General features: G+C 37.7%; 1 protein-coding gene across 4 annotated transcripts in view; it reads left to right on the top strand.

Moving 5' to 3' along the window:
• MYO9A (myosin IXA) overlaps positions 1–14,822 on the top strand; it is a 271,921-nt gene that overhangs the window by 112,301 nt on the left and 144,798 nt on the right. For all 4 annotated transcript variants that reach the window (XM_029236422.1, XM_029236423.1, XM_029236420.1 and 1 more), the window contains exon 15: positions 11,808–11,927. In XM_029236422.1, coding sequence (XP_029092255.1) covers positions 11,808–11,927 — 120 coding nt within the window. The remainder of the gene's footprint in view (positions 1–11,807; positions 11,928–14,822) is intronic.

Below are 14,822 nucleotides of genomic sequence, written 5' to 3'. Positions count from 1 at the left end.
TCTGCAACAAGAGAAGCAACTGCAATGAGAAGCCTGCGCACCACAATGAAGAGTAGCCCCCGCTCACCACAACTAGAGAAAGCCGTCGCGAAGCAACAAAGACCCAACGCAGTCAAAAATAAATTAATTAATTAATTAAAAAAAAAAAAAAAAAGAGGCAAGAACGAGAGTCCAAAGTGTCATTCGGTTCCTTAATCTACAGGGAGAAAAGCTGAAGCCATTCATATAGTGTCTGCAGATAGAGAGCTTTAATGGTTCCCACATAAACTTTTCCTCTTCCCCATCCCACACAATGGACTTTGTAACTCTAATGTGCTCCCATTTGTTTTTGCAAGTGGGAGAAGGATTCCAGTGACCATCTATTTCCAGAAATGACCAGGTACTAAAACTATTTAGATATCACCTAAACAGGGTCTAGGATCTCTATGCAGTACTCTATCCATAATTCTACCCAGTACTTAAGACAATTAAGAGCATTTTTGTTAACAAACAAAACCCTGACCATTATTTATAAATCAATTCCGTATCAGGCACTATGGTGTGGTGGTTAAGAGTAAGGGTTTTAGATTAAATGTCAATGAAACAGTAGAGTAAGGACCTCTGAAAGTTCTCTCTTCCATAAAAGCAACAAGAACACTTGCAAAAATTGTCAGAATAACTTTGCTGGAGCTCCATGAATTCATCAAAGGCCTTCAGTAATCTGGGAAATATATATACAAGAAAAAAGGCTGAATATTGATAATGACAGTGCACTTTGTAGTGTTTTAAACTTGCACTACTCACCTCCCTCCCTCCCAAGCTCTACGGTAGCCTTGAAAATCAATAGCCTGGAAGCACAATGAAAATCAGCAGTGTGACAACCCCTGGAGGGAATAGAGGGGGGCTGGCACTCCTTCAAAGCCCCATTCCCAGAGAATATTCAACTTATTTGGTAGTTCCCTGGAAGACCCCACTTACAAGGCTATCTTTTAACTTGACTTGGAGCTTGCCCAGTATGGATAACTTTTTACCTAGGGGTTTTGTCCAAAACAATCAGAAGCAGTTGTTGAACATTGCAACTCTCTGATGCAGTAGATAACAGCTGGGGCAAAAACTAACCAAAACATTTGAAAGGAAAAGCTGGAGAATGAGGTTTCCATAATGGCTATGAAAAGTTCCCATATATTCATGGGAATCTAGATAGCTATGCACATGCATAGGACTGTATACGTGCCCAGGGCTATGCATATGCTCAGTAAAGACCTGAGGATATCCTGATTTCTTACCTCAGGATAACCTTCAGATTCTGTGCAAGCAGGGCAAGGCTAAGTTGTAAACTTCCTAGCTGAGTGTTGAAGGTATGCACCAACATACACACTCAGTGACCCTTGACAAAACCTGGGAGAATTAGTGGTTTCAGGCATGTAAAGATATCTGCCTTCAATCAGTAGCTGACATTTAAGCTTACTGAGCAGAGATTTCCATGGTCACCTGTGACAAACTTTACAGAATTAGTTCAGGAAAGTCCTAAACAAATAGAAGCAACTGTAAGAAACAGCAACAACAGCAAATCCTGGGAAGAGAATTTTCAGAGTTGCCATGTTATATAACTACCCCTGAAAAAATCCAGACATTGATATTACTAGACAAAGTCTTTAAACTATTTTAAATATATTTAAAGACTTAAAGGTAACTATATCTGAAGAACAAAAGGAAAGTATGAGAACAATGTCTCACCAAATGGAGAATATCAATTTTATACACACACACACACACACACATCGATTTTGAAGTGGAAAAAAATGTACAATAACTGAAATGAGAAATTCAGTAGAAGAGTTCAGCAGCAGGTTTGAATAAGCAGAAGCCAGAATCGGGTGAACATGAAGACAGATCAGTTGAGATGATCTGGCTAAGGAACAGGAATAATAAAGAATGAAGAAAAATAAACAGAGCTTCTAGACTTATGGGACACCATGAGGTATATAAACTTCTGAGAGTCCAGAAGGAAAGGAGGGAAAGGGAAAGAAAGAATATTTCAAGAAATAATGGCCAACACCTCCTCAAATTTGATGAGAAAATTAATATACACATCTAGCAAGCTCAGCAAACTGCAAGGTGGGTGAATTCAAAGAGATTCAAACTTAGATATATCGTAATTAAACTCTCTTGAGGTAAAGAGAGAATATTGAAAGCAGCAAGAGAAAAATGATTCATCATGCACCAAGTATCCTCAGTAAGATTAAAAGTTGATTCATCATTAGAAAGCACTGAGGCTAGAGGACAGCAACTTGGCATATTCAAAGTGCTGAAAGAAAAAAACACTGTCAATCAAGAATTCTGTATTCACTAAAACTATCCTTCAAGATGAAATTATGCCATTCCCAGATAAACAGATCCTGAGTGACTGTTACTAGCTGCCCCACAAGAAATATTAAAGGGAGTTCTTCTGGCTGAAATGAAAGGACACTAGACAGTAGCTCGAAAGCACATGAAATAATAAAGAGCACCATTAAAGACAGCTATAGAGTTAAATATAAAAGATAGTAAAAATGTATTTTCTACATTTTGTAACTTTTTTTTCCTCCAATCTGATTTAAAAGACAACTGTGAAAAAGCAATAATTATAAATCTCTCTTGGAGGGCATGCCATTTTAAAGATGTAATTTGCATGACAATAACAGCATAAAGAAGGAGGAAGGGAATGAAGCTATATAGGAGGAAAGTTTTTATATACTATTGAAATTAAGTAGCTTTTAATCTAGATTAGATTGTTGTAAGTTAAGATGCTAATTTTAATTCCCTTGGCACCTGTTAAGAAAATAACTAAAAAATAATATAGTAAAAGAAATGACCAAAATATTAAAATAGTATACTAGAAAACATCTATTCAACACAAAAGAAGAGAGTAATGAAAGAAAAGAGGAACAAAAATAATATGTCTTACGGTATATGTGGAAACTAAATAACACACTTCTTAATAACCAATGGGACAAAGAAGAAATCACAAGGGAAATTAGAAAATAATTTGAAATGAATAGAAGAAAATATACACCCATATCTTATGGGATACAGCTAAAACAGTGCTTAGAGGGAAATTTATTTCTCCTTTAGAGAAATTTATCTCTATTAAAAAAGAAAGAAATATCTCAAATCAATAACTTAATGCCCCACCTTAAGATTCTAGGGAAAAAGGGAAAACTAAACCCAAAGCAAGCAGTAGGAAGGACATAATAAAAAGTAGGTCTGAAATAAATAAAATAGAGTAGAAAACAATAAAGAAAACAAATAAAACTGAAAGGTACTTCTTTATAAAGGTAAACGAAATTGACAAACCTTGAGGTAGACAGACCAAGAAGAGGAGAGAGGAGACTCAAATTACTAATTTGGGGAAAGAAAGGGGGGTGTTGCTGCTGAACTGATGGAAATAAAAAGGATTATCATACTATTAACAGTTGTATGTCAACAAATTAGAACCTAGTGGAAATGGAAAAATTCCTAGAAACATGCTAACAGCCTATACTGACTCCAGAAGAAATAGAAAGTCTGAAAGGCCTGCTACAAGAAAAGAGATTGAATTAGTTATGAAAAAAAATCTTCCCACAAACCAAGGAACAGTGAATTCACTGATAAATTTTATCAAATACTTAATGAAGAATTAACACCAATCCTTTATAAACTCTTCCAAAAACATAGACCATAAGGGAATACTTTCATTCTCAATCTGTGAGGCCAGTATTACCAGCATACCAGATAAGACATCACAAAAATGAAAACCACAAACCAATATCCCTCAACAAAAATCCTCAACAAAATCCTTGCAGACTGAGTCCAGCAATATGTAAAAAGTATTTTACACCATTATCTAGTGGAATATACCCAGGAATGCAAGATTGGTTCACCTTAGAAAACTCAAATCAATGTAATACACCACATTGATAGACTAAAGAGCAAAGATCAGATCATCACCTCAATAGACACAGAAGAGGCACTTGACAGACGTGAATACCTTTTCATATTTTTCATCATAAAAATGCTGAACAAATTAGCAATAGAAGGGGACTTCCCCAATCTGATAAGGGGACCTGTGAAAAACCCAAAGGTTGTATCATTCTTGATGGTGAATGACTGAATACTTTTCCCTTAAGATCAGAAACAAGACAGGATATCTCTTTTCACCTCTTCTATTTAACATTGTCCTGGAAATCCTGGTAAGAGTAATCAGGCAAGAAAAAGAAATAAAAGACATCCAAATTGGAAAGGAAGAAACCATTTTGTTTGTAGATGACATATTTTATGTAAAATTTCTTAAGGAATCTACAAAAAAATCTACTAGAGATAAAAAATGAGCTCAAGTTGCAAGACACAACGTCAACATGCAAAATTGGTTGTATTTCTAGACATTAACAGTAAACAACGTGAAAACAAAATTAAGTTCGTGCTTCAGTTACAAGAGCACCAACAAGTATAAAATTCTTACTAATAAATTTAACAAAAGAATTGCAAGACTTGTTCACTGAAACTACAAAATATTGTTGAAAAAGCTTAAAGAATACTGCAGTAAATGGAAAGATATTCTATGTTTATGCATTGGAAGGCATAGTTAAGATGGCAATACTGGATCTACAGATTCAGCATAGTCCTGTCAAAACCACAGCTACCTTTATGCAGATATTGACAAGCTAATCCTAAAATTGATATGTAAAGGAATCCAGAAATGCAAGAAGGACAAAAATTGGAGGATTCACATTTCCCAGTTTGGATTAGGCAGTGGATTCTTAGGTATGACAGGATTAGGTATAAAGCACAAGCAACCAAAGAAAATATGGATAAATTAGACTTCATCAAAATTAAAAACTTTTGTGCCTCAAAGGATACTATTATTTTTAATTAATTAATTAATTAATTTTTGGCTGCGCTGGGTCTTCGTTGCTGTGCACGGGCTTTGTCTAGTTGCGGCGAGCGGGGGCTACTCTTTGTTGCAGTGAGCGGGCCTCTCAATGCGGTGGCTTCTCTTGTTGCAGAGCACGGGCTCTAGGGCTCACGGGCTTCAGTAGTTGCGGTGCAAGGGCTCAGTAGTTGTGGCTTGCGGGCTCCAGAGTGCAGGCTCAGTAGTTGTGGCGCACGGGCCTAGTTGCTCCACGGCATGTGGGATCTTCCCAGACCAGGGCTCAAACCCGTGTCCCCTGCACCGGCAGGCGGATTCCCAACCACTGTGCCACCAGGGAAGCCCTCAAAGGATACTATTAAGAGAGTGAAGGGACTTCCCTGGTGGCGCAGTGGATAAGACTCCACGCTCCCAATGCAGGGGGCCAGGGTTTGATCCCTGTTCAGGAGACTAGATCCCACACGCATGCCACAACTAAAGAGCTGGAGAGCCACAACTAAGGAGCCCACAAGCTGCAACTAAGGAGGCTGCCTGCTGCAACTAAGACCCGGTGCAACCAAATAAATAAATATTTAAAAAAAGTGAAATGACAACTCACAGAATGATAGAAGATATTTATAAATCACGTATCTAATAAGGAACTGCATATATCTAGAATATATACAATTCTTGCAATTCAGTAGTAAAAAACTAATAACCCAATTAAAAAATGGGCAAAGGATGTTAAAAGACATTTCTCCAAAGAAGATATGCAGATGGTCAATAAAAAACATGAAAAGATGGTCAATATAATTTGTCATTAGGGAATTGCAAATTGAAACCACAGTAAGGTACAACTTCACATCTACTAGGATGGCTACAATAAAATAGACAGGTAATAACAAATGTTGGTAATAAGGATGTGGAGAAATTGGAAGCCTCACATGCTGCTGGTGAAAATTTAAAATGGTGCAGCCACTTTGTAAAACAGCCTGGTAGTTACATTTTACCCAGCAGTTCCACTCTTAGGTAGATACTTAAAAGAATTGAAAGCAGGTGTTCAAACAAAAACTTGTACTTGATGTTCTTAGCAACATATTCATAATAGCTAAAAGGTAGAAACGACTCAAATGTTTATCAGCAGATGACTGGATAAACAAAATGTGGTATATCCATACAATGGAATACTATTCTGTCATGTAAATGAATGAGGTACTAGTACATGCTATAACATGGGTGAACCTTGAAAGCATTTTGTGAAGTGAAAGCATAAGACACAAAAGGCCACATACTGTATGATTTCATTTATATGAATTTTCTAGAATAGGCAAATCTGTTGAGAAAGAATGTAGATTAGTGTTTGCTCAGGGCAGACAGGGAGATAACAAGGGGCGTGATAGTTTAGAAGTACAGAGTTTCTCTCTAAGGACCCCACACAAAAACTACTAGATCTAATGAATGAATTCAGCAAAGTAGCAGGATACAAGAGTAACATTCAGAAATCAGTTGTATTTCTTTTTTTTTTTTTTAATAAATTTATTTATTTATTTATTTATGGCTGTGTTGGGTCTTCGTTTCTGTGCGAGGGCTTTCTCTAGTTGCGGCGAGCGGGGGCCACTCTTCATTGTGGTGCGCGGGCCTCTCTTGTTGTGGAGCACAGGCTCCAGACACGCAGGCTCAGCAGTTGTGGCTCAAGGGCCCAGTTGCTCCGTGGCATGTGGGATCTTCCCAGACCAGGGCTCAAACCCATGTCCCCTGCATTGGCAGGCAGATTCTCAACCACTGCACCACCAGGGAAGCCCCATCAGTTGTATTTCTTTACACTAACCATGAAATATCAGAAAGGGAATGTAAAAAAAAAAAACAAAAAAACTGGGACTTCCCTGGTGGTGCAGTGGTTAAGAATCCACCTGCCATTGCAGGGGACATGGGTTTAAGCCCTGGTCTGGGAAGATCCCACATGCCGCGGAGCAACTAAGGCCGTGTGCCACAACTACTGAGCCTGTGCTCTAGTGCCTGTGAGCCACAACTAATGAGCCCTTGTGCCACAACTACTGAAGCCCACACACCTAGAGCCCGTGCTCCACAACAAGAGAAGTCACCACAATGAGAAGCCTGCACACCACAACAAAGAGTAGCTCCACTCTCCACAACTGGAAAAAGCCAGTGTGCAGCAACGAAGACCCAATGCAACCAAAACTAAATAAATAAATAAATTTATTTTAAAAAACCCAGAAAACCTTTTAAAATTACACCAAAAGTATCTAGGAATAAACCTGACCAAGGAGGTGAAAGACTTACACACTGAGAACTATAAAACATTAATAAAGGAAGTAAAAGAGGATTCAAAGAAATGGAAAGATATCCCATGCTTTTGGATTGGAAGAATTAATACAGTTAAAATGGCAATACTACCCAAAGCAATCTACAGATACAGTGAAATCCTGTCAAATTACCCATGACATTTTTCACAGAACTAGAACAAATTCCAAAAATTTATATGGAACCATGAAAGACCCAGAATTGCTAGAGCAATCCTGAGGAAAAAAAACAAAGCAGGAGGACTTCCCTGGTGGCATAGTGATTAAGAATCCATCTGCCAGTGCAGGGGACACAGGCTCAAGTCCTGGTCTGGGAAGATCCCATATGCCGCAGAGCAACTAAGCCCGTGTGCCATAACTACTGATCCTGCACTCTAGAGCCCATGAGCCACAGCTGCTGAGCCCATGTGCCACAACTACTGGGGCCCACGCACCTCTAGCCTGTGCTCTGCAACAAAGACAAGGCACTGCAATGAGAGGCCCATGCACTTCAGTAAAGGGTGGCCCCCATTCACTGCAACTAGAGAAAGCCCATGCACAGCAATGAAGACAAAACTAAATATAAATAAATTAATTAATTAAAAAAAAAAAAAGCAAGAGGCATAACTCTCCCAGACTTCAGACAATACCACAAAGTTACAGTAATCAAAACAATGTGGTATTGGTACAAAAACAGGCTTATGGATCAATGGTACAGAATAGAGAGCCCAGAAATAAACCCATACACCTATGGTCAATTAATCTTCAACAAAGGAGGCAAGAATATAAAATGGGAAAAAGACAGTCTCTTCAGCAAGTGGTGCTGGGAGAGTTGGACAGCTGCATGTAAATCAGTGAAGTTAGAACACACCCTCACACCATGCACAAAAATAAACTCAAAATGTCTTAAAGACTTAAACATAAGACATGACAGTATAAAACTCCTAGAAGAGAGCAAAGGCAAAACATTCTCTGACATAAATCATACCAATGTTTTCTTAGGTCAGTCTCCCAAGGCAATAGAAATAAAAACAAAAACAAACAAATGAGACCTAATCAAACTTACAAGCTTTTGCACAGCAAAGGAAACCATAAAAAAACAAAAAGACCAATGGAATGGGAGAAAATATTTGCAAATGATGCAACAGACAAAGGCTTAATATCCAAAGTATACAAACAGCTCATACAGCTCAACAACAACAAAACAACAACCCACTTGAAAAATGGGCAAAAGGGCTTCCCTGGTGGCACAGTGGTTGAGAGTCCGCCTGCCGATGTAGGGGACATGGGTTCGTGCCCCGGTCCGGGAAGATCCCACATGCTGCGGAGTGGCTGGGCCCATGAGCCATGGCCGCTGAGCCTGCGCATCCGGAGCCTGTGCTCTGCAACGGGAGAGGCCACAACAGTGAGAGGCCCGCGTACCGCAAAAAAAAAAAAAAAAAAAATGGGCAGAAGACCTTAATAGACATTTCTCCAAGGAAGACATACAAATAGCCATTAGGCACATGAAAAGATGCTCAACGTCACTAATTATTACAGAAATGCAAGTCAAAACTACAATGAGGTACCACCTCACACTGGTCAGAATGGTCATTTAAACGTCTACAAATAACAGTGCAGGAGAGTGTGGAGAAAAGGGAACCCTCTTACACTGTTGGTGGGGATGTAAGTTGTTACAGCCACTATGGAAAACAGTATGGAGGTTCCTCAGAAAACTAAAAATAGAATTACCATGTGATCCAGCAGTCCCACTCCTGGGATCATTACTTGATTGACTTTGGGAGGGGTAGGGGTGGTATTTACCAGAAGGGAATGAAATAACTTGCTGAGGTGATGGAAATGCCCTGTATCTTGATTGAGGATTATATGATATAACTATTTGTTTAAGCTCATCAAACTGTATACTTGAGATTAGTGGAGTTTACTGTATGTGAAATATACCTTTAAAAAAATGGCCCTAAGGCCTGGGAGCTGGCATTATAGAAACTATTATAGGATCAGAGACATGGCTTCAGGTTTGAATGATACAGTGGAGCTGGGATTGAACCCCTGTTTTATATGATGTAGGACCTTCAAAGAGCTTGAACTCTTCTGTCACTGAAAAGATAATTGTAAAACTCTGTCTGTTGGCCTTGCCTAGAAGAACAAGAATCATATCAGTATGTGTTAGGCCTTAGATAAATTTTGAAAAAAAAGTTGCCTAAAAAAATTAGTGCCCCATATCTTCTTCACCACGCGAGAGAATTTATACTGTTTGTTTGGTGCATAATCTCAAACTAAGAAATTATCAAAACTAGGCTAGGAATTTAGCATAAGCAAACACTAAATAAACCTCTTTTAAGAGTTTGAGACTCCACTGAAAATGTACTTACAAAACCATCCTAGGAAACCAAACCACCTTGACAGGGAGTTAGTACACACAACAGAGAGGAGTATCACTTTAAGGTTTGGAAATAGTATTATAGTCCATAAAGCAGGGTTTAAAATTGTTAAAGAGTTAAAAGAAGGCATAGAAAGCAGAATGAAAGAACAGAAGTTAAAAACAAACAAACAAACCCTAAGTTGTACGATGATGAGATACAAAACAGTCGGTGAGACACAAAACAGTCACAGATATAAAATTACCCATATCCAAATGGCATTGCCACAATTTATTTAGATAAAATAGAAAATTGAGTACAGAGGCTGTAGTCAAGTTGAGCGAATTTTAATTTAAGATTACATAATAATTTACTATATTTAATATTCTGAACTCTTATATAAAACACTTTAATACCATAATCTTCTTAAATTATTTCTGACTAACAATATATCATTAGCTATTGAAGGGCCTGAAAGTCTGTTGATAACTTTCAAAAATTACAATTTGGATGGAGTATGAGTAGAACTCACCAGGTGGTTTTTTCCTCAAATGGTCCTCCTCAACTGATGGTTTACCCTAACCCCTAGCCCCCCACCCTGTTACTAACCAAGTGCAGCCTCATCTGAGCCTATGCATTCCTTCCCCCACCCAAGAGTCCTATGAAGGAGGGGATTATTGAGAATAGAATATTTTTATTGAGGTATCTTTTGACTAAGAAATGATGGTAACTTGGTAATACTTGTCTCTTCTTGAAACATGGAACATGTACAGTTATGGACTCTCTGTACTGGATAAATGAGATAGTGTTTTATTAGCTTACTTTTTAATTATAGGATACAAAATTTCTTTTTAATTTTACAAAAGCCTGATATATCTATCTATATCTATATTTATATCAGATTATCTGTTTCTATATCTATCTGTCTATCTATAATCTGATGTTACGGTATCATGAGATTCTGTATCTTTAACTAAAACGTGGATGCCTATTCTCTGGATGTAGATATTCAGTTTAAGGAATTATAGTTTGGTTAAACCATGCAAACCTCCTTGAATTACTGTGCTTCTGTTTAACTTCTGAAATGATTCTGCCCTGAGAACTATTCATAGATAGTATCTTATTCCTAATTATACAGTAAATATGTACTAATGGAACTTTAGTTCATAATTATGTGTTGCTTAATTTGCCTCCATCTATTGTTAAACTATTCACTTTTTTTGTTGTTGTTGTTGTTATTTTTTTTTGTGGTACGCGGGCCTCTCACTGTTGTGGCCTCTCCCGTTGCGGAGCACAGGCTCCGGACGCGCAGGCTCAGCGGCCATGGCTCACGGGCCCAGCCGCTCCGCAGCATGTGGGATCTTCCCGGACCGGGGCACGAACCCGTGTCCCCTGCATCGGCAGGCGGACTCTCAACCACTGCGCCACCAGGGAAGCCCTCACTTTTATTTTTTAAAGGCAAACCTACATACATTTGAACTTCACGTCCTAACTCTAGAGATGTTCTTGTGTAAATGATACTTGACTCCTCCCAAACCTGGAAAACCTGAATTCTCTTTTAAATCCATTTATTCCTAATATTTATGGTACAATCTTCCTTCCCTCTTTACTGCTCGAGTGTCTCACTGTTTCAGTAGCACTAATCTGGGGCTTTGGTCCTTACTTGAATGTGCTCTCGTTCCTTTCCTCCCAATAGTTGATTCTGACAGATTTTCCAGCTTTGTTTTCAGATTTATAAGTACAGAAGTGCTGCTGTGTTTTCCTGCTCTATAGTGCTTTTCTTCCTACTCTTTCAACATTGACACACTTGGAATTCCTACAAGTGTGGTTAATTGCGAGATTTGTGAACGTTTAACTTTTGGTAAATTGTTTTGGGTATATTTCTCTTTGGGGTTCCATCAGAAACAATGTTTCTTGCATTGTTGCCACCTCTATGCTAATTATATTTCAGACCTGATAAAAATGAGTCCATTAAAAAAAAGACACCATACAATTGTTTTTGAAATTTCCCTGGTATTTTAAATTAAAAATTTTTAGTATGATGTTAACTCACAACACTTTGAGTACTGAAAAAGGATAGTTTTGAATACCTGAACAGGACCTTTATTTTTTCCTATTGTTTTTGTGTAATTTCCTCAAATTAATTGGAAAAATTATTCACATTTAATAACCCCAATTATTTGATACATTTTTATTTACTCTTAAGATAGTTGGCAGCATTGTCCTTGATTCTCTATTGGTTTGGGCTTATATAATGTCTTTTTCTTCTCTCCATTTTTTGTTTTTCTTTTGCTTCCTAAGGACATGATGATACAGCGCCATGTGCAGTTTTGAAAAGTATGGATAGTATTAGCTTTCTCCAACACCCAGTCCACCAGAGGAGCTTAGAGATTCTGCAGAGGTGCAAGGAAGAGAAGTACAGTAAGGCTGCAAATCCTGATAAATAAACTCCGTGTCATCACATCCATTTGGAAATGGAAACCAGGAGCATTCTACACTTGGGTGGGATGTAAATAGCTTAGGCAATGTGACTTTATAATCCTTTGACCAGTGAGTCTCAGGATACTTCCATTGAGACTTTCATTCTTTTTTTTGAAAAAGTTGATATACCTGTTGTTTTAACTTGGATGACTTTTAACTTGGATGACTATTTGTGATCCTTGAGTTGTTAATTATACTTGGTTACAGACTTTGAATTGGTTTCTGCTTTTGACTTTAAAATATCCAAGGGATGAGTAAAAATGAATAATGATTTTTTCCTGTTGGTTTTTTTTTTTAAACTTTATTGAAATCTAATTGAGGTAGTGTAAACTGCATGCCAAAGCATACAGTTTGGTAAGTTTTGACATATATATGAACTCATCACAATCAAGATAATTAACATATCTAACACTGCCAACAGTTTCCTGTGTCTTGAGAATTCCTGCTGATTTTTATGCTAATTTATACACTTGAATTTTAACGTCAGCAATATTGTTTTCATTGGCAAATTCGCTTAGTTTGACTATAGTTCTCCTATCAGATTTTATCATGTCTGATTTAGAGCAAAGTCACCACTTAATGTTTTGTCTAAGGAAGAATGACAGAATCATAGAGGGTGTTCTCTTGTTTTTGTTCTTTTTGTTGTTGTTTTTTTATAAAATTGGTGTAAAAAGATGCCCTTGGTCTCCATTTTCTCCTTTTCTATTTGTTGTACTCATTCTGCATGAAAATGGTTCTTTTGCTTGTTGTGGGATAACAGTTGTTTGGCTACTGCTATTGCTATAGTGAGAATAAAGGATCCTTCAGAATATTCAAAGCCTAACTCAGCAATTTGCATATAATGGACTAAATTACTTATGTAGTCTGTTCTGAGCTTTTTACAAATCACAGATTTACTTTGCTAACTTCACAGTTCTGTGATTGAAATTCCATGGAATATTAGTATTTAATTATCAGTGAAAGGAGAATATAAGTAGAATTCCTAAGAGCAAATGGTGTGGGTTCTTTCTTCAGTTCTTACTATGCTGTCTTGGTATAAGAAAATGTGTAATGCATTTTGAAAAATGTTGTTAAAATATTTTCTCATTTTAGAAGAACAAAGGTAAGTATTTTATTTAAAAAAGACATCTTCAAATGTTGCTCTTAATTATTGCTGTTGTTTCTGAAAGGTATACAAGTACTTATTCCAAATATCCATCTTCCTTTTCTTAATCTTTTAATCCATGGGACATGATTGAAAACAGTCTACAAATCTTTTGGAGGGAACTTAAAATAATTCTTTTTAACTTTTAAATAATTGCAAGTAGTTTATTTGCTTCGTTGATTTTCATGACTCTCAGCCTGACAACCCCAGGCCTAATTGTATACCAGTTAGGTATATATGGGTGTAGAATAGGAAGGCACCATTTCAGCAGCAGCTGCATGAGGACATTGTACATTGTACACATGCACATTTATTTCTACATTTGTGGAAGCTGGGCTTTTCCATTACTTTAGGTAGTTTATTTTCCATTATAGTACTACCAATAATTAAAATTTTATAATATATAAAATGATAAATTCAAGTTTTGGAGATTGTTTTTAAAAAACCGGGGGACTACTAGCCTTAGGTAATAGTAGTGGTGAATTGATGAGACAGACAGGTTTTCAGAGACAGAAAACCACAACCATACTGGCTTGAAGTGTCAGAGGATAAAGTTGAGGAGTAGCAAAGAAGCTTGAAATTTAGGAGGAAAATCCTGGAATGGAGAGAGCTGCCAAAGGCTAAAACTCAAAGTTAGAGTACGAATTCTGCCATCCATACCTGGCTGACTGTTGTGAGTAATCAGGGGAGACCATAGGAGCTCTGTCAAAGAGCAATGCAAACCAAATAGGAGATAACCTTGGAAAGACACAACTGCAGTAGGTGAGATTTGCAAGTTTACTGATTTTTTTTAACTGAGGGCTTTTTGTATCTCTGCATAGCTCCTCTTGGGGGATAGCTGAATTCTTACTGCCTTTAGTTGGAATCCCATAGGTAGAGGTGAGAGAGAAAGAAGCAGAAAAATATTGGAAGAAATAGTGGCTTGAAAACTTCTCATGTTTGAGAAAAACTAGCTTGGAGATTCAAGACAATCTGTGACCTTCAACTAGAATCAATACAAAAGAAAACCACAACTACACACATTATAGGCAAATTGCTAAATGCCAGAGATAGTAAGGAAATCTTGAAAGCAGCCCAGAGAAAATATGGTACATTAAATACAGGGGAATACAGGCATACCTCAGAGCAATTTCAGAGTCAGTTCCAGATCACTGCAATAAAGCAAATATCACAATAAAGGGAGTCACATGAATTTTTTTGGTTTCCTGGTGCATATAAAAGTTATGTTTACACTATACTGTAGTCTGTTAAGTATGCAGTAGCATTATGTCGAAAAAAACAATGTACATACCTTAATTAAAAAATAATTTATTGCTGGGCTTCCCTGGTGGCGCAGTGGTTGAGAGTCCGCCTGCCGATGCAGGGAACACGGGTTCGTGCCCTGGTCCGGGAAGATCCCACATGCCGCGGAGCGGCTAGGCCCGTGAGCCATGGCCGCTGAGCCTGCGCGTCCGGAGCCTGTGCTCCGCAACGGGAGAGGCCGCAACAGTGAGAGACCCGCATACCGCAAAAAAAACCCCAAAAAAACAAAGCTTTATTGCTAAAAAATGCTAACCATAGTCCGAGCCTTCAGGGAATAGTAGTTACATCAAAGATCACTGATCACAGATCACCATAACAAATATTATAATAATGAAAACTTTGAAATACTGCAGGCATTATCTAAATGTGACACAGAGACACTATGTGAG

The sequence above is a fragment of the Monodon monoceros genome, unplaced genomic scaffold, assembly GCF_005190385.1.
Source record: "Monodon monoceros isolate NGI ecotype Baffin Bay Population unplaced genomic scaffold, NGI_Narwhal_1 Super_Scaffold_21, whole genome shotgun sequence".
NCBI lineage: Eukaryota > Metazoa > Chordata > Mammalia > Artiodactyla > Monodontidae > Monodon > Monodon monoceros.
Note: the sequence above shows the minus strand (reverse complement) of the source record. Positions and strands in the feature narration are given on the sequence as shown.